General features: G+C 41.2%; 2 protein-coding genes across 2 annotated transcripts; both read left to right on the forward strand.

The window, feature by feature from the left end:
• The first annotated feature begins 4,492 nt into the window (after positions 1–4,492).
• LOC119766867 lies at positions 4,493–6,938 on the forward strand. The gene is made up of 2 exons (XM_038253113.1): positions 4,493–5,549; positions 6,398–6,938. Exons 1-2 carry the CDS (start codon positions 4,501–4,503, stop codon positions 6,408–6,410), a joined length of 1,062 nt encoding a protein of 353 aa, XP_038109041.1. The 5' UTR covers positions 4,493–4,500; the 3' UTR covers positions 6,411–6,938.
• Positions 6,939–7,436: 498 nt separating this feature from the next.
• Positions 7,437–25,745, forward strand: LOC119770021. Its single transcript, XM_038264076.1, has 6 exons — positions 7,437–7,578; positions 13,384–14,107; positions 14,178–14,419; positions 14,577–14,686; positions 25,014–25,428; positions 25,492–25,745. Exons 1-6 carry the CDS (start codon positions 7,437–7,439, stop codon positions 25,743–25,745), a joined length of 1,887 nt encoding a protein of 628 aa, XP_038120004.1.
• Positions 25,746–26,807: the final 1,062 nt, after the last annotated feature.

Raw genomic sequence — 26,807 nt, forward strand, 5'->3', positions numbered from 1 at the left:
CCAAATTTTAACCCAAGAACTACTCGTGATTAAACACTTCTGCTCATCTCTTGTGACAATTGGGTACTAAAGCCCTATGTCAATTTTTATGTACAACGGTAAAAAACACGATTAAAAACCATTTCTGATCACTTTTTTTCATTTTAATGCAAATTTTTTTGACAAGACAACATTTTTTCGATGGATCAACTATGGTCCCCTTGGAACGAGCTGTCAAGTAGGAGCTTTTCTGTCAAGAAGGACTGCGAGGTTAATTTTTCGAAATTGATTTAAAAATCCATTTTGAACTCTTTGTGGTCGTACAAAGGGTCATTTTACTCAGAAAAATAAGCTTTATCGCTGTAAACAATAATATCAGCAATCTAAGCTTCATTTTAGGACCCAATTCACACCTTCTTTTAACTTACTACTTGGAGAGTAAACTGATTTACCACCTACAATAGCTGTTACGATTCCTCTAGAAACCCTCTGACACACCATTAAACCATTTAAAGAGTCATTACGGTTTGCAATCAATTGCATACTCCACCCTTGAACATCCCATGTATTCATCACCTATAACGATGATTTCAGGAGCAATTCTAATTTAATTCTTGAACAGCTTGACAACTGAACATCTTACCCGTGAACAATCCATTTGTTCACCACCCATAACAACAGTTACAGGGACAACTACATAACAATTCGTGAACAGCTAGACAACTGAACACTTTTCCCGTGAACAACCTTTTGTTCACCACCTATAATAATTATAGGGACAACTACAACCAATTCGTGAACAGCTAGACAACTGAACACTTTTCCCGTGAACAACCTTTTGTTCACCACCTATAATAATTATAGGGACAACTCATTACGATTCGTGAACAGCTAGACAACTGAACACTTTACCCGTGAGCAACCATTTGTTCACCTCCTATAATAATTATAGGGACAACTACAACCAATTCGTGAACAGCTAGACAACTGAACACTTTACCCGTGAACAACCATTTGTTCACCACCTATAATAATTATAGGGACAACTACAACCAATTCGTGAACAGCTAGACAACTGAACACTTTACCCGTGAACAACCTTTGGTTCACCACCTATAATAATTATAGGGACAACTCATTACGATTCGTGAACAGCTAGACAACTGAACACTTTACCCGTGAACAACCATTTGTTCACCTCCTATAATAATTATAGGGACAACTAGAACCAATTTGTGAACAGCTATATAACTGAACACTTTACCCGTGAACAACCATTTGTTCACCACCTATAATAATTATAGGGACAACTACAACCAATTCGTGAACAGCTAGACAACTGAACACTTTACCCGTGAACAACCTTTGGTTCACCACCTATAATAATTATAGGGACAACTCATTACGATTCGTGAACAGCTAGACAACTGAACACTTTACCCGTGAACAACTACATGTTCACCACCTGTTCAACTACAGGGACATTTACCCGTGAACAACTACATGTTCACCACCTGTTCAACTACAGAGACATTTACCCGTGAACAACTACACGTTCACCACCTGTTCAACCACAGGGACATTTACCCGTGAACAACAACATGTTCACCACCTGTTCAACTACAGGGACATTTACCCGTGAACAACTACATGTTCACCACCTGTTCAACCACAGGGACATTTACCCGTGAACAACTACATGTTCACCACCTGTTCAACTACAGGGACATTTACCCGTGAACAACTACATGTTCACCACCTGTTCAACTACAGGGACATTTACCCGTGAACAACTACATGTTCACCACGTGTTTAATCACAGGGACATTCCACCCGGAAACATTCCACCCGTGAACAGCTTTCTGTTCACCACCTGCAACCAATGTTACAGGGACATTATCTTGATGCCTGACTTACCAACGACTGTCTAAACCCGGAATAAAGTAAACCATCCCTCCACGCTCCGCGTGTAAGCTCGCCTTTTTGTTGCTTTAACTATTACCGCAACCCAAATTTCAGGATAACCTATTTTCGTCCTACGTCAAAATAAAACATAGTTCTGCGTCAAAATGATTGTAGTCCTACGATAAAACAATTAAAACTCTATGTAAAAATCAAAGTAGTCTTCCGTAAAACAATTAAAAATCTAAGTCGAAATCGTTGTCATCCTGCGTTAAACTACTCGCATATCTACGTCAACAAAAAAATATTTTCCTCTGTTGATAAAACTTAAGTTCATTGTCAAAGTTGTATTAGTCCTACGTCAATGTAATTGTAGTTCTGCGTCAAAATTAGTGTAGGCCTACAAGATCATTCGAAGTATCAGTCATAATTATTTTGATCCTCTAAGTCAAAACTAACAAAGTTTTACGTCAAGCTTATTGTAGTCCTACGTTGAATCATCGAATCCTACGGCAAGCCAATCTGTCAACTATCCTTATTGGTCGTGGAACACTAAACGCACCGAGCATTTGACTTTCCCATGTGTGTGTATCAGAAAAATGTAAACAATTCGTTGTGAATCCATAAACACAACCAACCAAGGCACCACTACCATCATCAAGTTCAACACCATGCATGCAGAGTGTTTCATACGATGGGAGAGGAAATGCAGTCCAGTTAAGTTTACGTAGTGCGTACAGTAAGAATTGTTTTTGGACAGATTCAATACGTGCTTGGTGTACGGCATAGTATGGATTCCAGACGATACTACAGTATTCCAAGAGTGGCCTGACATACGTTATATAGAGTAATTTAATAGTATACGGGTCCTGGAAGTTGAATGCAAAGCGCTTTATAAAGCCTAATGTACTTTTGCCTTGTTTATTATTGTGTTATAGTGTTCTACAAAAGTTAGTTGTGAGTCTAGGATGACACCTAGATCACGTTCTACTTTGCATTTTTCTACTGGTTGGTTTCCTAATAATACTGTTATGTTTGCAATGGAATTACATTTCTTTACATTCAATTGGAGTAGGCTTTTACTACACCATGTGTAGAAAAGATTAATTTCGTTTTGGAATACATGACTGTCATTGGCATTTCCTATTTCCATATACAATTTCATGTCGTCTGCATATACAAGTACGTTATTTTTTTTAAGAATGTGAAAGGGGTGTCGTCAAGTAGCATTCACGACGTGGTGGATCACTTTAGCCGTTGTACGCAGATTCTGGACCAGTTGGGCGAAGTGACCGGTGGCTGGAGCGTGATGCTGACGCAGTTGTTGGTGTCGAAGCTCGATGACGTGACGCGGAAGGAATGGGAGGCGTTGGCAGCCAAGAAGGAGGACCCGCAGTTCACCGACGTGATAGCGTTCCTGGAGGAGCGGACGAAGGTCTTGAATGCGGTCGCAGTTGATCAGCTGTTGAGCAGTCAGCGTGGTTCTCCCTCCGTGTCTTCGGTTCCAGCAGCCCAGCCAAAGAAATCGTTCCCGAAGCTGACAGTAAACGCCGCTTCCGACACTACCTCTCCGAAGTGCAGAATGCGTAGCGGCCCACACTTGCTTTCGAGCTGTTCAGACTTCAAGAAGCTGTCGCTGGATGGTCGAAACAGGCTGGTTTTGTCGAAGAGGCTCTGCAGAAATTGTCTGTGGAGTGGCCATTTCGTGAGGGACTGCAATGTCAGGAGTTGCTGCTCCAGTTGCAGCGAGAAGCACAACACATTGCTGCATCCTGTTGGTAGGGGTGGTTCCAGTTCCACTCCGAACGCTGCGGTAACGGGAGATTCACAGGAGGGTGGTTCGCGTTCCTCGACGGTGCCGGCAGTTCAACCGCAAGCGGTGACGAGTTCGGTGGCCACAATTTACGCTGCAAATGTGGCAGCGGAGTCGCGGAAGATCCACGTTTTCCTGTCGACGGTGCTCGTGGCGGTGAAGGATTGCCATGGCCGGTTGCACACCGCAAGAGCGTTGCTCGATAGCGTCGCGAGTGAGTGACTGAGATTGCCGTGGAAGAAGGTGAGCGTGCCGATCTCCGGCGTCGGAAGTTCCCGTATGCAGGTTGATAGCTCGGTGTCGGCGATTGTATCCTCGCGTGTCACCAACTATATGGTCCTGATGGAGTGTCTGGTGCTGAAGAAGGTGACGGAGGACCAGCCGTCGGCCACAATTCCGATCGACCAGTGGAACTTGCCCTCTGACATGGTGTTGGCGGATCCCGGATTCCACAAGCGGCTCCAATCGATTTGCTGTTAGGGCTGAAGTTCTTCTACGAGTTCCTGTTGCTGAATGGTGGTCGGGTGCAGATCCAGCGGCCGGGAGAAGGACTTCCGCTGTTCGTGAACACGGTCTTCGGTTAGATAGTTGCGGGAAAGACCGATCTGGGGAGTCTAAACCCCGTCCCGAGCTGTCACGTCTCCGTCAATGCGACCCTGGAGGAGAAGATCGAGCGTTTTTGGACGATTGAGGAGCTGCAGGAGGCACCGATGCGGTCGCAAGAGGAACAGGACTGTGAGGAGCATTTTCAGGCCACGTTTTCACGTGACGTCACGGGTCGATACGTGGTGTGACTTCCGAAGCGCATGGGTTTCGAGAAGATGGTCGGCGAATCGCGAAATATGGCGGTGCGGAGGCTGGGCAAGGACGAAAGCTTGCAAAAGCGGTACAACGAGGTGATTCAGGCGTACTTGGATCAGGACCACATGAAGGTTGTTTCGGAGGAGAAGCTGAAGGGCGACAAGCGGCTTGAATGCTACCTGCCTCACCATCCGGTCTTCAAGGAGTCCAGCACGACGACGAAGACCCGGCCCGTGTTCGATGCTTCTGCCAAGACGACGTCGAATTTCTCGCTGAACGAGGCGCTGATGGTTGGTCCGGTGCTCCAGGACCCGTTGTTCGATTTGGTGTTGCGCTTTCGAAAGAAGCAGGTAGCTCTGGTTGCGGACATCGAGAAGATGTACCTGCAGGTTAAGGTCCATCCGGACGATACTCCTCTGCAGCGGATTCTGTGGAGGCCTTCGCCGTCGGAGCCAATAAGTACGTACGAGATGCTACGGGTGACGTTTGGGTTGGCCCCATCGTCATACATAGCCACGCGCTGTATGCAGCAATTGGCGCAGGACGAAGGAGAGGTGTATTCACGTGCGAAGGAAGCACTGTTGAGCGACCTCTATGAGGACGATTTCATCGGCGGAGCGGACTCCGTAGAAGAAGCGCTTCTGTTGCGGCAGGAGCTGGAGCAGCTGTTGCCGAAGTGTAGTTTTAGGCTGCGCAAGTGGGTGTCAAATGCCACAGAGGCGTTGGCAGGGCTGGCTGCGGACGATTTGGGTACGCAGACCACGCTCAGTTTCGACCAGGTGAAGACGCTGGGAATAAACTGGCAGCCAGGGCCAGACGTTCTCGGCATCGATGTCACGGGTTTGTCCGTGAATGGGCAATGGACCAGACGGAAGGTCTATTCGGTCATTGTCCAACTTTGGGATCCAACTGGGATCACTGCTCCGGTCATTTCGTGGGCCAAGATTCGAATGCAGCTGCTGTGGGTCGCGACTCAAGGCTGGGACGACCCGTTGAGACCGGATTTCGCCGGGAGGTGTGTGATAGGTTACCATCCCTGCACGGGTTTACCAACCCTGCATAGCTTTTTTTTTTTTTTTAATTTATATTTATTCAAATTTCTTTTCCATGTACATTCATTCAGTTAAAATATTATTGAGTGTCCAATCACAAACGATGACTTTTCACCTCAATTTTAAATACTAGCAACTTTCATTTATTCATGAAATATTGTAGCTTTCGCTATTCAGTGATTTCAAATGTAGGAGGTCCTACATGTACAAAAGGAAAAGGGATACCTTAAAACTAACTTATAAACTATATAAAGAGCGGATCAATGCAGCTGAAGACTGCAATGATTTTTGTCGAAATGCATCAATTATCTTATTGGACATAACATCCAAAGTGTCAACTTCGGCTAATTGATGAAGTTCACTGGTGCTGAACCAGGGAGGAAGTTTCAGAATCATTTTCAGAATTTTGTTCTGAATCCTCTGAAGTTTTTTCTTCCTGGTTAAGCAACAGCTTGTCCAGATCGGCACAGCATAAAGCATGGCAGGTCTGAAAATTTGTTTATAAATTAACAGTTTATTCTTGAGACAAAGTCTAGAATACAAACATTTAATATATTTGTTACATTTAACCTGGATACTTTCAATGTGATCCTTGTAAGTAAGGTTTTTGTCAAAACCAAGTCCAAGATATTTCACTTGATCCTCCCACTTTAAATTTACCTCATTCATCTTTATAATGTGATGACTTTTTGGTTTAAGAAAATCAGCCCTTGGTTTGTGAGGGAAAATAATAAGTTGAGTTTTGCAGCATTTGGAGTAATTTTCCATTCTTTCAAATAAGAATTGAAAATATCCAAGCTTTTGTAATCTTCTTGTGATGACACGAAGGCTTCTGCCTTTGGCGGAGAACCCTGCATAGCTAATTAGTTGCAACCCATCATTTACTGCTTCACACTTCAATTTTAATTTATTGCCCTGCCCGGCTGAGTGAGCCACACACAGCCAGGCCCAGGACTCAAATTACATAACAATCGGTTCAATATGCGCTGGCATAACTGCTGTGCTTGCGCATGGGACTGTTTCGGGTTGTACAATTTTTCGGGTTTTACGGCAAAGTGGCCATGCGCTGGATAATGCTGATCCAGCGCAAAGGACACTGTGGCCATAAACAAAGAGAGCCAACTCCAGATGTCTCCAATGAGTAAACTCTACAAATACGATGTAAGAAATGTAACCAAACTCATATAAAAGGGCCAGGAGCCACCAAATAAAGAGATTCATTCTTAGAACATAGACCAGAACTGTACAGTTTAGGGATCGCTCCCAAGCCAGGCTTGAGGACACCGATCTACTTCGGATGACAGCCTATGGTCCAAAATTCTAAGACCCTTGAAGTAATCAAGGCTACATGGCGACCGTGAGCAGCGGCTCGGACGCAACGCGCCGCGATTTTAATTCCTTTTTTTCTCGGGACTTTGTAAAAAAAAAGTGAAGTGAACTCTAAGTGATACACAAAACTTTACCAGTGAAAATGGAAAGAGAAATCACGCGAATCGAACTGCGAGATTGCTTGTGTCTCAAGCTCGGAATGCTTGAACAATTTCCGGAGTTAAAACACCAAAAAGCAGTTGAAAAAATTCGGAAAATGATAGACACGAGATTCTATCTAAACAATTTGGCTTTACAACGAGCTCTAGGAATACTTCGTTGGATCGCGAAGGAAAATCGCAAATTGTACCAACAAGTACAGTAAATATGGAAACCATTAAAATAACAGTAAACAGATTGAACACTACATCAGTGCCAATCATCGCAAGAACGAATTTAAAATGTGTCAAAGGCCGGATTCAGTGCCTCGTAAAATGTGAACTTTTAACAATACTGAGAAACTATGAACAATCGGTGTTAGTGGAAAAAACAAAAAAATAATAAGATAAGCGCCGCCGCGAATGACTAAGAGCCAAAAGAAGATCTTTTACGAAAAAGAACGCCAACGATGGAATCGGCTAAGGGCAGCCGACCAGCAGCAACAACAGCAGCAGCAGCAGCAGCAGCGAAACCAAGTGCAGCCGCGCCAGGAAATAAACAACCGTAAAGGGGAGCGCGTTATTGTTTAACGGATGCATATCCTTACGCGGTGTTTTCGTCAATCTTCAAGAAGGGGAGCGCACATAAGTGGCCGCATACCCGAATCATCAATCTTCAAGAAGGGGAGCACACAACAGAGATTGCATACCCGCTATAATCTTCATTTAAATGTATAAGATAAGTAATCTAGATGACAGAAAATTTATTAGAAAAAACATATGAAGGTCTGGGGGTTATTCTAAAAAAAATTTCAAAAAATCCGAATAGAAAATATAGGTCTAAGACCTTATTGACGAAATTAGATAATGCGAAAAGCTTATATCGCATAGGACTTTCGGAAATTGAATTTTTGCCGGAGCAAAAACAAGCTCCGTTAACAAAAACTTTACGATTTCTCCAAGGAGAAATCATAACATTAATAAATGAAAAGCTCGAAAAACACGTCGAACCACTTTCATTTAGGACACTAGTTAATGTTATAATTACATTAAACAGATCATATAAAAAAGTTAAAATGGCAAGTGCTGCCGAAATCATTCAAATAGCTTCTACCCTCGTCCCTGAGTATGACGGGCAGGGAGATAAGCTAAAAAATGTGACAAGTGCACTAGCTGCATTGACACCACTCGTCACAGCAGCAACTGAACCAATCGCAGTTCAGGTTGTGCTGACAAAATTGACGAAAAAAGCCAGATCAACGGTAGGTAACCCTGCTAACTTGGCTGAAATTGTGACAAAACTGGAAGCTAAATGCTCCAGTTCGGTTTCATCCGAAACAATAATACACAAATTAAATAAAACCAAACAAAATGGTTCTTTGAAAAAATTTATCGCAGAGATAGAAGAACTAGCTGATCATTTGGAAGCAGCTCTTCTACTCGAAAATTACTCTGTTGACCACGCGGGGAACATAGCTCATAAAACGGCTATTAAAACTCTGCGTGAAGGTCTAAAAAATGAACGCACTCAGTTAATTTTAGAAGCGGGGACGTTCACGAGATTATCTGAAGCTACTGCCAAAGCAATGGAAGTAGACGATAAATCTCATAATTTAAACATATTTTTCCAGCAGAAAAATAATCGCGGAAGAAAATTTAATAGAGGAGGTCAACACCAACAGAATAATTTTCAAAATGGAAATAATTTCAATGGTAATGGTAATGGTAATGGTAATGGTAATGGTAATGGCAATGGCAATGGTGACAGAGGACGTTCTTCTAGAGGAAGAGGTCGAGGTCAACATAACCAAGGCCATTACAACCAAAATCAAAACCAGGGGGCTGATCGTCAAGTTTTCGTCATCAGGACGGAAAACGGTCAGATCCCCCAACAGAACAACCAGGTTGGGGGACAAAGACAACAACCAAACCAACCAAACACAACAATTGCCCAGACTCACAACCAGCAATAAAGCGGTTTTTTACAGCCAGCAATAATTTAAGTAATTTTGTTAATGTAAAATTAGATATATCAGACGCCAAATGTACATTTTTAGTTGATACCGGCGCTGAAATATCCTTATTAAAAATTACGAAACTTTTTGGATCCACTCCAATGGACTCCGAAAATAAATGCACCATATCAGGTATCAACGATGAAGGTATTCATACGTTGGGAAGTACTTATGGTAACATAATCTTAGAAAACATAAAGATATCTCAAGAATTCCAATTAATCAATGAGGAAGTAACAATCCCCACTGATGGAATTCTTGGAAGAGACTTTCTTACAAAGTACCATTGTAACATCGATTACGATACATGGTTACTTTCCGGAACTGTCAATTCGGAAAAATTTGAATTCGAAATAATTGACAACTTGGAAGGAAATACTTATATTCCTCCTCGTTGTGAAGTATTTCGAAAAGTAAATTACCAGATACCAGGTCTGTGTATTTAATAAAATCACATCAGACTGACCGTGGAGTCTTCATCGCAAACTCCATTGTAGATAGTAGTTTTCCATATGTAAAAATTTTGAATACTACTAATAAAACAGTAAAGATCAATAAAAACTTTACTGAAAATATGACCAATGTCGACAATTTTGACGCTTATAACTTTGGTCACGAAATCAAAAATAAACGTCATAAAAAATTACTGATGTCGCTAAAACTGGATAAAGTTCCCAAAAAAGCTAAAGACAAATTAATAGAATTATGTCGCGAATATAATGATATTTTCTCTTTAGAAAATGATCATCTCACCACGAATAATTTCTATAAACAAAAAATAAACTTGGAAGATAGTCGACCAGTTTATATTAAAAATTACCGAACTCCAGAAGCACACATTCCGGAAACAAACAAACAAGTGCTAAATGACGGGATTATAAGACACTCAACGTCTCATTATAATTCCCCGATAATGCTAGTGCCCAAAAAACCGACAATGACGAGAAAAAATGGAGGTTGGTAGTGGATTTCCGACAATTAAATAAAAAGATTCTCGGTGACAAATTTCCTTTACCAAGAATTGATGAAATTTTAGATCATCTAGGTAGAGCAAAATATTTCACAACTTTGGATTTAATGTCCGGATTTCACCAAATTGAACTTGAAGAGGAATCAAAAAAATTCACAGCCTTTTCTAGTTCTAATGGACACTACGAATTCAATAGACTTCCATTCGGATTAAACATTTCGCCCAACAGTTTTCAAAGAATGATGACGATTGCTTTGAGTGGATTGCCACCAGAATGTGCATTCCTTTATATTGACGACATTATCGTCGTCGGATGCTCAATCAATCATCACATCTCAAATCTGGAAAATGTTTTTTCCAAACTAAGACACTTCAATCTTAAACTAAATCCAGCAAAATGTAACTTTTTCGGAACTGACGTGACTTATTTAGGTCATCATGTCTCAGATAAAGGCATTCAACCGGACAAATCAAAATATGAAGTGATCCAAAAATATCCAAAACCAGAAAATGCAGATGATGTTCGAAGATTTGTAGCATTTGCAAATTATTATCGACGCTTCTTGCCAGATTTCGCTAAAACAGCTCACCCATTAAATCGACTATTACGCAAAAATCAACCATTCATCTGGTCTGATATATGCGAGAACGCTTTTCCAGAAATTAAGAATAAACTGTTGTCACCAGAAATTCTTCAATTTCCTGACTTTGAAAAGCAGTTCATTTTAACAACGGATGCTTCAAAAATAGCATGTGGAGCAATATTATCCCAAAATCATGGAGATATTGACTTACCAGTATGCTACGCAAGCAGAACATTCACTAAAGGTGAATCAAATAAATTCACTATAGAACAGGAACTCGTTGCCATACATTGGGCAATTGACCATTTTAAGCCATATTTATATGGTAGGAAATTCGTCGTTAGAACAGATCATAGACCACTAGTCTATCTGTTCTCAATGAAAGAGCCATCATCGAAACTTACTAGAATGCGCTTAGATCTCGAAGAATTCGATTTCACAGTACACTATGTACCTGGAAAATCAAACGTCGGAGCTGACGCACTTTCAAGTAGTTATCGACATTGATGAGCTTAAACAGATGTATGTGCATCTCGTACAAACACGAGCGCGAGCAAAACTGCATCAACAAAATCAAACAAAGCCAAGTTCAGTAGTAGAGCCTGATCAACTAAAAATCTACGAATCTTGCAATATAAATGACGTCTATAATCTACCAAAACTTGAAATAGTTGGTATTGATACAAATGCGCAAACCGGTATAAAAATTTCCATTAGAGACAAGCGATACAGAAAGGAATTAACTCCAGCGTTAATTATCCCTATGCCTCTGTCTAATACTAATGATAATCTCATGGAGATTATTCAGAACATTGACTCACAGGCCAATAAACTAGGAATAGACAAGTTAGCTCTAGCGCTAACCGCTGAATTCTCAAGTTTATGTGATATTCAAAAGTTCATACACGCGTACAAAGTGCTAGCCACACCCAAACCAAATCCTATTACTAACCAAAAGTCAAAACAAATAAACCTTACGTTAATCTTTTATAAAAAACAAAGAATTATAAATGATCCACTTGAAGCACTAAGGATTATAGAATATTATCATGACTCACCGATAGGAGGTCATGTTGGTTCTTATCGCCTTTGGAAAAAATTGAAAGCATACTTTGAATTTAAAAACATGCAAAAACTAATCAAAACTTTTGTAGAAAAATGTGTTCAGTGTAAAATGAACAAACATTCTACAAAAACAAACGAAATTTATACAAAAACTTCAACTCCTCATTCAGTTTTCGAAACAATTTCCATAGACACAATTGGACCTATGACAAAAACGCAAAATGGTAATCGATACGCATTAACTATGCAATGCGATCTATACAAATACGTTATTGTTGTTCCAATCCAAGATAAACAAGCTCAAACACTTGCAAAAGCGTTTATAGAAAACCTCATTTTAGTTTTTGGATGTCCCAAAAATATTAAATCAGATTTAGGAACAGGAACAGAATACAAAAATGAAGTATTCGGTAAAATTTCTCAGTTCTTACAGTTGAATCAAAAATTTTCAACAGCTTACCACCCACAAACAATTGGTAATCTGGAACGTAATCATCGTTGCCTCAACGAATACCTCAGGTCATTCATAAATGAGTTGCATGATGATTGGGATTCATGGCTCCCTTACTATTGTTTTTGTTACAATACTACACCAAATACTGATACGCAGTATACACCTTTCGAAATAGTTTTTGGAAAACAAGCAAATTTTCCCACATACACACTAAACAACATAGAACCTATGTACAATCACGAGGAATACTATACACAATTAAAATTCAAATTACAAACAATAGCTCAGAGAGTACGTGATATCATAATCAAAACAAAGCTGAAAAGAATACAAAACCAAAAATCATCAAACCCAATCAATCTTAAAGTAGGAGACAAAATTTTAATTAAATCAGAAACCAATAGAAAATTAGACAACATTTATGAAGGCCCATATACTATAGTTAGTCTAAATCATCCAAATATAACAATTTTTCATACACCCTCAAATAAAAATAAAGAAATCCATAAGAATAGGGTTATCAAATACGCAATCTAAAAATAAAAAAAAAACCTCATCCGAGCCTAACTTCAACCGAAGTAGGTGAAAGTTTCCCGGCAATAGGCCATGGAAGTGAATAATTCGGAAATAACAAAAAACAGGAAGATTTTGTTTATATACACAAGATTGTAAAAGGCAACTGGAGAATGGTAAAGAATAATTTTTACTTCATAAAAATCATTCTTCTTTTAGGGGGAAGGTGTGATAGGTTACCATCCCTGCACGGGTTTACCAACCCTGCATAGCTAATTAGTTGCAACCCATCATTTACTGCTTCACACTTCAATTTTAATTTATTGCCCTGCCCGGCTGAGTGAGCCACACACAGCCAGGCCCAGGACTCAAATTACATAACAATCGGTTCAATATGCGCTGGCATAACTGCTGTGCTTGCGCATGGGACTGTTTCGGGTTGTACAATTTTTCGGGTTTTACGGCAAAGTGGCCATGCGCTGGATAATGCTGATCCAGCGCAAAGGACACTTCGGGCCATAAACAAAGAGAGCCAACTCCAGATGTCTCCAATGAGTAAACTCTACAAATACGATGTAAGAAATGTAACCAAACTCATATAAAAGGGCCAGGAGCCACCAAATAAAGAGATTCATTCTTAGAACACAGACCAGAACTGTACAGTTTAGGGATCGCTCCCAAGCCAGGCTTGAGGACACCGATCTACTTCGGATGACAGCCTATGGTCCAAAATTCTAAGACCCTTGAAGTAATCAAGGCTGTAATCAAGGCTACAGGTGGACTGAGTTCTACCAGCAGTTGCCGGAGTTGTCAAAGATTTCAGTCGACAGGTGCGCTTTCGTGGAAAATCCGGTCCATGTCGAGTATCACGTGTTCGTGCATACGTTCGAAGCGGCCTACGGAGCGTGCATCTACGCTCGATCGATCAGCCAGTCGGGGCTGGTCAAAATTTCGCTGTTGGCGGCCAAGTCGCGTCCCGCAGGGTTGAAAAAGGTCACTTTGGCGAGGTTGGAGCTGTGTGCAGCTTTGATTGCAGCATGGCTGTACCGGAAGGTCGTGCAAGCCCTCAAGATGGAGGGCACGGAGAGTTGGTTCTGGTCGGACTCGACAGTCGTGCTGGCGTGGCTGAGGTCACCGTCGTACGTGTGGCCCACGTTCGTTGCGAACCGAGTCTCGCACATCCAGGAGCTGACGAAAGGGCATCGCTGGAACCACGTCAAGGGGACTGAAAACCCAGCGGATCTCGTTTCCCGTGGAGTCATGCCGAAAGATCTCGTTGGATTGCGGCTGTGGTTCTACGGTCCGAAGTGGTTGGAGTCTTTCGAGGAGTACTGGAGCAGAGTGAAGCCTTTGGAGGTCGACGAGCCTGCTGAAGAGCTGCTGGAGAAGAGGGAGAACGTGCTGATCATGTCTGCTTCCCCGAAACCTCACCCGCTCATCGATCGTTACGGCAGTTACTGGAAGCTGCTGAGGATTACGGCGTACTGCGTGAGGTTTGTCCGGAGATGTCAGCGTCGCAAGCAGCCCCCTAGATCCCCATTTCTCACCGTTGGAGATTTGAAGGAGGCAAAGTTCGCGCTCGTGCGCGGCGTGCAGCAGGAACCACCGACTCGTTCCGGCTCACTCGTCGCTGAAGCTGCTCAACCCGTTTCTCGACCAGCAGGGCATTCTGCGCGTTGGTGGCCGGTTTGGACTCGCAAGCGAAGCGTACTCTATCCGACACCCCATGATCCTTCCCAGCAGCAACGTTTTCACGCGGCAAATGGCGTTCGCGTACTACGAAACCTCGCTCCACTCTGGCCTCCGTATGACGCTCACTCAACGGCAAACAATTGGCAACCTACACTTTTCGCAACTGTGTGCGCTGTTTTCGTACCAACCCTGCCCCTGTAAAGCAACCCCCTGGTCAACTCCCAAAACCTCGAACAACCCCCTCTCGCGCATTTACCGTCACCGGCGTAGACTATTGTGGCCCTGTCTACCTGAAGCCCGTACACCGTCGAGCAACTGCGCAGAAGGCGTACATCGCGGTCTTCGTGTGCTTCAGCACGAAAGCGGTCCACCTGGAGCGGGTGGGGGACTTGACAGCGTTTCTTGCTGCCCTGCGTCGTTTTGTTTCTCGCCGAGGTCTACCGTCCGAGATCAACTCGGACAGCTCCTCCGTGTACGCACGAGAGCATGCAGCTAGTGCTCAGTGCTCCATCGTTTTTCGATTTTTTCGCCGTAATTGATTGTGGTTACCCGCGAGTTTGCAGTCTATTCACGCCAGGTTACACATGACGCCATTTTGGATTTTTCCGGCGCCAATATTTAGAGAATAATTAGTGCTATTTAGTGCTCCAAGGGCAGATTTAGTGCTCTTCAAATTTCCATACAAACTCCCATACAAAATATTGACACTCACGCCAGGTTACACATGCCGCCATTTTGGATTTTTTTGGGGTCAATATTTAGAGAATAATTAGTGCTATTTAGTGCTCCAAGGGCAGATTTAGTGCTCTTCAAATTTCCATACAAACTCCCATACAAAATATTGACACTCACGCCAGGTTACACATGCCGCCATTTTGGATTTTTTGGGGTCAAAATTTAGAGAAAAATTAGTGCTATTTAGTGCTCTAAGGGCAGATTTAGTGCTCTTCAAATTTCCATACAAACTCCCATACAAAATATTGACACTCACGCCAGGTTACACATGCCACCATTTTGGATTTTTTTGGGGTCAAAATTTAGAGAAAAATTAGTGCTATTTAGTGCTTCAAGGCCAGATTTAGTGCTATTTCAATTTCCATACAAACTCCAATACAAAATATTGACATTCACGCCTAGTTACACATGCAGCCATTTTGGATTTTTTTGGGCCATTTTAATTTTACTCGAATACAATTCATACCAAATGCTTTCGATCGAGAATGGGCTGGGACTTTGAATTTGATGTTCAGTATATGATTTTGTATAAATCCAAAAATTTAATAGGAAAAAATAGGGTAAAAATAAGACGAAAAACACTAAAATCGCTATATCTCTGGAAATACATTTTGGAAAAGCTTCAAATTTTGGGCCCAAACAGTTTATGGCGCATGTTTTCGAATGTCTTTTTGTTTGAAACTGAATTCTTTAAATTTGATAGTGTTATCTGTAAAATAGTCCAAAAAATACCTCTAAAAATGGCTTTGACCACATTTACTGGTCGAAAATTGTGAATCGAAAAATAAAATGTTCGTCTTCGACCCCACGGCTACAGATCTGGCTTTTAAAAATTGTGGGTTTTACGAGCGGTTTTCCAGTGATGGAAGACACAAATTTTTAAGAGCGGATACAGACATCGGCCATGTATTTCAGAAAAAGAGCTCTCAAAAATCAGACTTTGAGTTCCGGGTTTCGGGCCAAAATTCAATCGAAAGAGCGCATCTAAACCTTCAATTTAGTAATAGGATTTTTCCTGGGACGAATCCTCGCCGTGCACGATTTTTTAGATTTCTGAAAAAGCGTTTTTCCAAAAGCAAACCTTAAACCTTTCTTTTGTAAGAAAGGCAAAAGTCAAACGCTCTCAAATAAAAGTGCGGAATCCAATCGATGTAAAATTTGCTGAGAAGTTTGATCGAGTCGTGAACACTCAGTTAGAAAGATAAATTTAAGTGAAATTACAAATAAATCCTTGGGGAGAATTATTCTGAATGACCCCTTACCTTTTTTGAGAAATTTACTCTGTATATAAAGAAAAATCATACAGCTATAACTTTTGAACCAACCGTCTGATCAATACCAAAATTTACTCGAATACAATTCATACCAAATGCTTTCGATCGAGAATGGGCTGGGACTTTGAATTTGATGTTCAGTATATGATTTTGTATAAATCCAAAAATTTAATAGGAAAAAATAGGGTAAAAATAAGACGAAAAACACTAAAATCGCTATATCTCTAGAAATACATTTTGGAAAAGCTTCAAATTTTGGGCCCAAACAGTTTATGGTGCATGTTTTCGAATGGCTTTTTGTTTGTTTGTTTACATTATTGTTTGTTTATTGTAAAAAATATCATTTGACTACTTATGGTCTATATGATTCGGCTTATAAAAACTAGCGACGACACCGACACATATACATTAAAACTGACTAGAATACCAGAGTCGAGCACGTTGTTGAAACATGGAAGTGGAAATGTTAGGACGATAGAGTTGAGAAAAACATTAAAACGACTACACATAAATCGAATCGGCTCATGTTGTCCATAGTTGGTGTTGCGACGTGCGAGCTGCAGGTATGGACGTTGGCGGAGCGGCCTTTCGGGAGCGTAAACTTGGATCTGCGCTAGGATCCAGGGACTGTCGATTTCGCCAGCCAGCACTTTGGCAACGAACGATGCTTGTGAGATGTGCCGCCTTTTTTCAAGTGTGTCCAACCGCAGGATTCGGCAACGTTCCTCGTACGGACTCCAACCAGCAGGATTGTGCGCACGGCGAAGGGCAAGTCGAGTAAATTTTCTTTGGACTGATTCGATCTTGGCTGTCCAAGTGCTTTGGTATGGACACCAGACAACAGAGCAGAACTCGAGGATGGATCTTACCAGCGCGCAGTACAGGAGCGCAGACATGCAACATCCCGGAAGTCCTCAGCGATCCTGAAGATGAATCCCAGCTGACGGTTGGCTCTGGACACGATGTCATGGCGATGGCTGGTGAAACTGAGTTTGCAGTCCAGAGTAACTCCAAGATCTCGTACTTGGGTCACCCGCGCCAGTGTGCTTCCCGCGATGGCGTAGTCAAAGATCACAGGCTTCAGTTTTCGATGGAAAGAGATGGCGTTGCATTTGTCAATGCTGATCGTCAGGAAGTTACGCAAGCACCACTCGTTGAAACGATCCAGCTGTCTCTGCAGAGTTGAACAGTCCAAAACGCTCCTTACAACTGTGAATATTTTCACGTCATCTGCGTAGAACAGCCGACATCCTCCGGCTAGCAGCAGTGCCAATTCATTGACGAACAGGATAAACAGTAGGGGCCCTAAGTTACTGCCTTGGGGAACGCCAGACAGACTGGTGAATATGTCCGATTCAGAGTTCCCAATCCTGACACGCATAACCCGGTCAGTGAGGTAGGACTTCAACCAGCGAATGAGATTAGCAGAAACTCCAAGTACTTCCAGTCGTTTCAGAAGAACTCCGTGGTCGACTCGATCGAAAGCAGCCTTGAGGTCTGTATACACAGCGTCGACTTGCGCTCCGGCATCCATTTCCTGAAGGCAATGAGACACGAATTGGGCCAGATTCGTGGCAACCGAACGTTTCGGAATAAATCCATGCTGGTCTGTGGAGATGTAGTGTTTACAGCTCTCAAACAGGACACTGTTTATGAGGATTTCAAAACCTTGGAGCAGGCCGAGAGGAGGTGATTCCACGATAGTTCTTGATGCTACTTTTGGCACCCTTTTTGTGGACTGGAAACATAAAAGAGCGTTTCCACTTAGCCGGGAAGGTACTTTGACATAAAGAAAGGTTGAAGAGGATAGAAAGAGGCAATAGGAGAACATCTGAACAACGTTTGATGACAGAGGAAGGAATGCCGTCGGGGCCGGCCGAGTAGGACAGTTTGAGTTTGTCAATAGCGGCAGTAACTTGGCCATTCCCAACCTCCGTAAAGGAACATTCGAATGCGTTGGCTGGAGTATTCCGTGTTGCCGCCATGATTTCCGCCTCCTGAAACTGAATTCTTTAAATTTGATAGTGTTATCTGTAAAATAGTCCAAAAAAATACCTCTAAAAATGGCTTTGACCACATTTACTGGTCGAAAATTGTGAATCGAAAAATAAAATGTTCGTCTTCGACCCCACGGCTACAGATCTGGCTTTTAAAAATTGTGGATTTTACGAGCGGTTTTCCAGTGATGGAAGACACAAATTTTTAAGAGCGGATACAGACATCGGCCATGTATTTCAGAAAAAGAGCTCTCAAAAATCAGACTTTGAGTTCCGGGTTTCGGGCCAAAATTCAATCGAAAGAGCGCATCTAAACCTTCAATTTAGTAATAGGATTTTTTCCTGGGACGAATCCTCGCCGTGCACGATTTTTTTTAGATTTCTGAAAAAAGCGTTTTTCCAAAAGCAAACCTTAAACCTTTCTTTTGTAAGAAAGGCAAAAAACAATAATATTCAATAGCAGGTGATGAGCTGCAGGCATGCAATTCCAAATATACTTTTATTATGAACAAAATTAATATTTTTTTAACTAGTATGCATTAGTGCTCTGGATGGTGATAAGCAATAGACATGAAATTGAAAATATACTTTGATAATAAACAATATTAATGATTTTTCAACTTGTATTAATTAGTGCTCTGGCTGATGATGAGCAATAGACAGAAAATTGAAAATATACTTTAATTATGACCTAAATTAATGATTTTTCAACTTGTATGAATTAGTGCTCTAGCTGGTGATGAGCAATAGACATGAATTTGAAAATATACTTTGATAATAACCAATATTAACGATTTTTCAACCTGTATGAATTAGTGCTCTGGCTGATTATGAGCAATAGACAGAAAATTGAAAATATACTTTAATTATGACCTAAATTAATGATTTTTCAACTTGTATGAATTAGCGCTCTGGCTGGTGATGAGCAATAGACATGAATTTTAAAATATACTTTGATAATAACCAGTATTAATGATTTTTCAACTTGTATGAATTAGTGCTCTGACTGGTGATGAGCAATAGACAGAAAATTGAAAATATACTTTAATTATGACCTAAATTAATGATTTTTCAACTTGTATGAATTAGTGCTCTAGCTGGTGATGAGCAATAGACATGAATTTGAAAATATACTTTGATAATAACCAATATTAACGATTTTTCAACCTGTATGAATTAGTGCTCTGGCTGGTGATGAGCAATAGACAGAAAATTGAAAATATACTTTAATTATGACCTAAATTAATGATTTTTCAACTTGTATGAATTAGCGCTCTGGCTGGTGATGAGCAATAGACTTGAATTTGAAAATATACTTTGATAATAACCAATATTAACGATTTTTCAACCTGTATGAATTAGTGCTCTGGCTGATTATGAGCAATAGACAGAAAATTGAAAATATACTTTAATTATGACCTAAATTAACGATTTTTCAACTTGTATGAATTAGTGCTCTGGCTGGTTATGAGCAATAGACAGAAAATTGAAAATATACTTTAATTATGACCTAAATTAACTACGCATACACCTTTTTGCCATTTGACCAATATGATTTAAATTTTCGTGACGTTGCAACGCAAACTTAAACCTGTTGTAACTTTGGATCTAGACAACAAATTTAGTCGCTCTAGGTTGCATTTGAAAGCTCTTTCTAAGTACAAAGAGCATCCGAATTATCAAAATGATTGAATGTTTAGTTTTCTTTTGTCATAAACAACTGTTCCTTTTTCGTGACGTTGCAACGCAATAAAATGGTAAACTTACACTAGTTTGAAAAAATAATTAACTTATGATAAACTGCAGATCCATGACATTTTCGTTTAGTACATCTAAAAACCTACAAAATGCTATAAAAAGGATAATTTTTGGATTTTATTTCGCTGAAAACTAGGAGTTTTCAGAAAAATGTTTTAAAACGATGATTTTATCACGAATTGATGCATAACTTAACCAACCTGTACATAATGATATTGAAAAGATCAATTAATGAAAACCATGATTTTTGAAGCTTCATATACGCTTTTCAAAATTTCATCCTAAGGTGTACATTGCCGGAGAATGTGTCAGTATATTTTCAAATTCAAGTCTATTGCTCATCACCAGCCAGAGCAATAATTGATACAAGTTGAAAAATCATAATTAAAGTATATTTTCAATTTTCTGTCTATTGCTCATCACCAGCCAGAGCACTAATTAATACAAGTTGAAAAATCATTAATATTGGTTATTATAAAAGTATATTTTCAAATTCATGTCTATTGCTCATCACCAGCTAGAGCACTAATTCATACAAGTTGAAAAATCATTAATTTAGGTCATAATTAAAGTATATTTTCAATTTTCTGTCTATTGCTCATCACCAGTCAGAGCACTAATTCATACAAGTTGAAAAATCATTAATACTGGTTATTATCAAAGTATATTTTAAAATTCATGTCTATTGCTCATCACCAGCCAGAGCGCTAATTCATACAAGTTGAAAAATCATTAATTTAGGTCATAATTAAAGTATATTTTCTATTTTCTGTCTATTGCTCATCACCAGCCAGAGCACTAATTCATACAGGTTGAAAAATCGTTAATATTGGTTATTATCAAAGTATATTTTCAAATTCATGTCTATTGCTCATCACCAGCTAGAGCACTAATTCATACAAGTTGAAAAATCATTAATTTAGGTCATAATTAAAGTATATTTTCAATTTTCTGTCTATTGCTCATCACCAGTCAGAGCACTAATTCATACAAGTTGAAAAATCATTAATACTGGTTATTATCAAAGTATATTTTCAAATTCATGTCTATTGCTCATCACCAGCCAGAGCGCTAATTTATACAAGTTGAAAAATCATTAATTTAGGTCATAATTAAAGTATATTTTCAATTTTCTGTCTATTGCTCATCACCAGCCAGAGCACTAATTCATACAGGTTGAAAAATCGTTAATATTGGTTATTATCAAAGTATATTTTCAATTTCATGTCTATTGCTCATCACCAGCTAGAGCACTAATTCATACAAGTTGAAAAATCATTAATTTAGGTCATAATTAAAGTATATTTTCAATTTTCTGTCTATTGCTCATCACCAGTCAGAGCACTTATTAATACAAGTTGAAAAATCATTAATACTGGCTATTATCAAAGTATATTTTCGAATTCATGTCTATTGCTCATCACCAGCCAGAGCGCTAATTCATACAAGTTGAAAAATCATTAATTTAGGCCATAATTAAAGTATATTTTCAATTTTCTGTCTATTGCTCATCACCAGCCAGAGCACTAATTCATACAAGTTGAAAAATCATTAATTTTTCATCAAAGTATATTTTAAAATTCATGTCTATTGCTCATCACCAGCCAGAGCGCTAATTCATACAAGTTGAAAAATCATTAATTTAGGTCATAATTAAAGTATATTTTCTATTTTCTGTCTATTGCTCATCACCAGCCAGAGCACTATTTCATACAGGTTGAAAAATCGTTAATATTGGTTATTATCAAAGTATATTTTCAAATTCATGTCTATTGCTCATCACCAGCTAGAGCACTAATTCATACAAGTTGAAAAATCATTAATTTAGGTCATAATTAAAGTATATTTTCAATTTTCTGTCTATTGCTCATCACCAGTCAGAGCACTAATTCATACAAGTTGAAAAATCATTAATATTGTTTATTATCAAAGTATATTTTCAATTTCATGTCTATTGCTTATCACCAGCCAGAACACTAATGCCTACTAGTTAAAAAAATATTAATTTTGTTCATAATCAAAGTATATTTGGAATTGCATGCCTGCAGCTCATCACCTGCTATTGAATATTATTGTTTTTTTGTTTATTGAAACTAATTAAAAGTTTCCAAATAAAACTTTATTTAGAAATTTATCATGAAGTTTGTAAGGAAAATTCAAGAGCACTTATTCTGCTTTGGAGCACTCAATAGATCTCTTTTTTCTCTAAATTTTGATCCCAATAAATTCAAAATGATGCCATGTGTAACCCAGTCAAAATTTTGTATGGTAGTTTGTATGGAAATTTGTAGAGCACTAAATCTGCCCTTGGAGCACTAAATAGCACTATTTTTCTCTAAATTCTGACCTAAAAAATCCAAAATGGCGGCATGTGTAACCTGGCGTGAGTGTCAATATTTTGTATGGGAGTTTGTATGGAAATTTGAACAGCACTAAATCTGCCCTTGGAGTACTAAATAGCACTATTTTTCTTTAAATTCTGACCTCAAAAATCCAAAATGGCGGCATGTGTAACCTGGCGTGAGTGTCAATATTTGGTATGGGAGTTTGTATGGAAATTTGAAGAGCACTTAATCTGCCCTTGGAGCACTTAATAGCACTTATTTTTCTCTAAATTTTTACCCAAAAAAATTAAAATGGCCCAAAAAATCCAAAATGGCTGCATGTGTAACTAGGCGTGAGTGTCAATATTTTGTATGGGAGTTTGTATGGAAATTTGAATAGCACTAAATCTGGCCTTGAAGCACTAAATAGCACTAATTATTCTCTAAATATTGGCGCCGGAAAAATCCAAAATGGCGGCATGTGTAACCTGGCGTGAGTGTCAATATTTTGTATGGGAGTTTGTATGGAAATTTTAAGAGCACTAAATCTGCCCTTGGAGCACTAAATAGCACTAATTTTTCTCTAAATTTTGACCCCAAAAAATCCAAAATGGCGGCATGTGTAACCTGGCGTGAGTGTCAATATTTTGTATGGAAGTTTGTATGGAAATTTGAAGAGCACTAAATCTGCCCTTGGAGCACTAAATAGCACTAATTATTCTCTAAATATTGGCGCCGGAAAAATCCAAAATGGCGGCATGTGTAACCTGGCGTGAGTGTCAATATTTTGTATGGGAGTTTGTATGGAAATTTGAAGAGCACTAAATCTGCCCTTGGAGCACTAAATAGCACTAATTTTTCTCTAAATTTTGACTCCAAAAAATTTAAAATGGCGGCATGTGTAACCTGGCGTGAGTGTCAATATTTTGTATGGGAGTTTGTATGGAAATTTGAAGAGCACTAAATCTGCCCTTGGAGCACTAAATAGCACTAATTATTCTCTAAATATTGGCACCGGAAAAATCCAAAATGGCGTCATGTGTAACCTGGCGTGAATAGACTCGAGTTTGCTTCTCCAGCATGCCAAAGGCCGGCCGTGGCCGTGGCAGTTCGAGTGCGGCCTCGAAAAACCCGCTAAGTTCGTCTACCGGCCGTGTGCAAAAAGGTAAACAAACCAACGTAAGTCGGCAGTGCAAGTGATCACACTGACCAAAAAGAATTTCGACCTGGTGTTTGAAGAATTGAAGCGTAGCAACTTCAACTTCTACACATTCAACCCCGAGAAGCCCCCTGTTAAGGTCGTCTTGCAGGGTTATCAAGACCGTCCGATCTCCGACCTGAAGGGTCACCTTTCGGACGCCGGAATAAAACCGCGGGAGATAAAAGTGCTCTCGCGAAAGACAACAGTCACGGGTGTGCAAACACCTCGGGGCAAGACAGTGAGCAAGGGAGTTACTCTGGTTGCTCCCGTTTCCTCCGCTTTGCTCCCGTTTGCTCTGAGTAATCACTTTTGATCGTTTTCAGCTCATTCTTCTCGGTTGCTCTACATTCCTCCAGATTCCTCCCGATTGCTCCCGTTTACTCTCGATTGCTCCGATTATTTTAAGAGATCTCTTTGAAGAGAGCAAAAAAAGAGACAAGAGCGAAACAAGGAAATGACATTTTGTTGTTTGTTTACTTTGAACCGAGGCAAACACTGTACCTGTTGTACTTCGACCGCGGCACCGTCAAGCTCTAAGACCTGCGGCGGACTAAGACGTTGGACGGTTTTTGGGTAAACTGGCGGTTTTACACCAAGAACCCGACGGACGTAGCGCAATGCCACCGTTGCCAGAAATTCGTTGCAACCTCCGGCCCCGCTGCGTGAAGTGCGGTGAGTCACACCTCTCGGAGGCGTGCGCACTGCCACGTAAGGCGGACTTGGGGGACAAGGCAGAACAAACTAAGCTGCGCGTAAAGTGTGCGAACTGTGACGGTAACCATACCGGCAATTACCGCGGATGCGTCGCGCGCAAGGTCTACCTCGAGGAGCAGGAAAAGAGGAAGAAGAAAGCGTCCCACCCTCCTCAGCGAAGTACGAGCGCAGCCGTTCTTGCAGCTGGACAGCGTACGGTTCCAGCGGAAAACTCAGCGTTCCCTCCTGGTTGGGGGCGTTCGTTCGCCAGCGTGGTCGCTGCCGGTAGCGGCAGTACGGCCCAGCAAGAAGTCACCGGGGAAGATCTCTTCACCATGCCGGAGTTCTTTGCTCTCGCGGGGGAGATGATAACGCGGTTTCGGAGCTGCCGGAACAAGGCAGAACAATTTCTGGCCCTTGGGGAACTGATGATCAAACACATCTACAAAGGATAAATTACCTGTGATCTAGATATAAGCTTTCTCTTCCTCTATCCCCTTTCCTTTGCAATTTCTGTAAGTTTTTTTTATAGTTTTTTCTTACTCTTGCTAGTGCCTTAGTTAAAGAAATAATTGTTCCTAAATGGATTATGATGCAACACACAGCTGTAAGGAACTCCAAAACTCTGTTATGCACTTCAAAATAACTCATTGTATCTTGATTATTCACCAATAAAACCGAATTGAATTGAATTGATCAACTCGGACAACGGTCTCAACTTCCAGGGAGCAAGCAACCACCTGCGCGAGCTGCTTCGAGACACCAAGGTAATCACGGAGATCACAAGCGAAGCGTCCCGCCGTGGGATCGAGTGGAAGTTCATCCCGCCGAGAACGCCGAACTTCGGCGGCGTATGGGAGGCGGCCGTGAAGTCGGCCAAGACATCGCTCGTCCGTGTGCTGGGTCAACGACAACTTTCGTTCGAGGACATGGCGACCGTCCTCACCCAGATCGAAGCGGCCATGAATTCGCGCCCGCTTACCCCGTTGTTGGAGGACCCGGACGAACTGGACGTGCTCACGCCCGAGCACTTTCTCGCAGGATCGTCGCTGCTAGCGATTCCGGATCCGGACTACACGGACGTTCCCCCGAACCGGCTGCAACACTACCAGCAACTGCAACAGCTGGTGCAGCAACATTGTAAGCGGTGGAGGCGGGAGTACATCTCGTAGCTCCACAACCAGAACCCGAAATTTTCGCAAGCGACCCAGCTGAAGGCTGGACAGATGGTGATCCTCAAGGAGGACAACAAGGCGGCTATCGAGTGGCCCCTCGCGTGGATCGTTGAGGTCTACCCAGGTCCCGACGGCGTCGTCCACGTGGTGAAGCTGCGTTTGTCGAACGGTGCGTTCTACAAGCGGCAGTCCGCACGTATCTGTTTGCTGCCGTTCGAGAATGACTCGGCGGTGCAGCTCACGAACACCTTCAACCCTCAACCGAGACAAGGCGCAGCGTAGGAGAAAGATCGCCGTCAACCGTCGACCCTACGGCGCAACGGAGTTGGTGAAGAAGGCGTCAAGAAGAAAATTTGAAGTTTTTGAAGTGCTAGTTTAAGTAGGTTCAGTTTTTTTGAATTTAGCGCTAGATATTTGTGTGTTTAAATTCCCAAAGAATTTAAGGTGGCCGACATGTTTGGTTGGAAAGTTAAATTAACTCGCCACCCTGCCGTGTAGCATAAATTCTCTTGCTATAATTTGCGTACGCACACGGCAGGGTAATGAAAGTGGTGTTGTGTTGGTTTTGTTGATCGTCGCGATCACGCGCACCGTCACACATTCTTTCGCATTCCTTCTCACACTGCTTGGTCAAAATCAGAAGAAATAAATCGTCGTCGCGGTCGGATCGCGTTGCGTGGAGAGGTTTTGTTTGCCTTTCGGACTTAGAATAAAGTCTCGGTCGAAGGAATAAAATTGTAGTTTTTACCAAGAAAAGATCGTTTCTGTTGTTACCTGTGGAAGAAGAAAAACTTACCTGCTACTTACCCGTTAACCGCCGTGAAAGCTGGTCCTCTGCCGTTCTCGTGCGCCGTTTTGGAGTTCGTTTGCCTGGAAAAGAAGAAGGTGTCGCCATCGTAGTTCTACCTGATGTGGGTAGAAAATTACCGCTGCCGCTGCTGCCGAAATTCAAACCTGTTGAACGTACTTACCTGTGGAACCTACAAAATAAAAAAGGAAGAAAGCGGGACGGGAACGGGACAGACAGGATTTTTGGACAAGGAAGGATGGAACACAGAGAAACACACAACATACAAATGACGAAAAACACAACGTAGAATTAGACGTCCAATGAACAGAGGATTGAACTCAGGTGAGCGCGGTTCGAGGTAGGCCAATTCACGGGTCCGAACATTGAACAGGGTCCACGACCCAACATACCGTATTCGTTCGTTTCTTGTTCCGGACGTCCCCGCAGTAATGCACAACGTAGGAGACTGGACGATCGGGCCGAACATTGGTGCCGTGACCAGGATGCGGGGGCTGCGCCGGAACATTTGCTGTTTTGTTTGTTGTCGACGGTAG

The sequence above is a fragment of the Culex quinquefasciatus genome, chromosome 1 (genome assembly GCF_015732765.1).
Source record: "Culex quinquefasciatus strain JHB chromosome 1, VPISU_Cqui_1.0_pri_paternal, whole genome shotgun sequence".
Lineage (NCBI taxonomy): Eukaryota > Metazoa > Arthropoda > Insecta > Diptera > Culicidae > Culex > Culex quinquefasciatus.

What these genes read in the sequence shown, in the direction of transcription:
- LOC119766867 (XM_038253113.1), top strand. Translation starts at nt 4,501, where the DNA reads ATGGGTTTCGAGAAGATGGTCGGCGAATCGCGAAATATGGCGGTGCGG.
- LOC119770021 (XM_038264076.1), top strand. Translation starts at nt 7,437, where the DNA reads ATGACTAAGAGCCAAAAGAAGATCTTTTACGAAAAAGAACGCCAACGA. An exon ending in CTCGCTCCACTCTGGCCTCC is followed by an intron (nt 14,420 to 14,576) that starts GTATGACGCTCA and finishes TCACCGGCGTAG; the next exon opens with ACTATTGTGGCCCTGTCTAC. An exon ending in ACAGCTGGTGCAGCAACATT is followed by an intron (nt 25,429 to 25,491) that starts GTAAGCGGTGGA and finishes AATTTTCGCAAG; the next exon opens with CGACCCAGCTGAAGGCTGGA.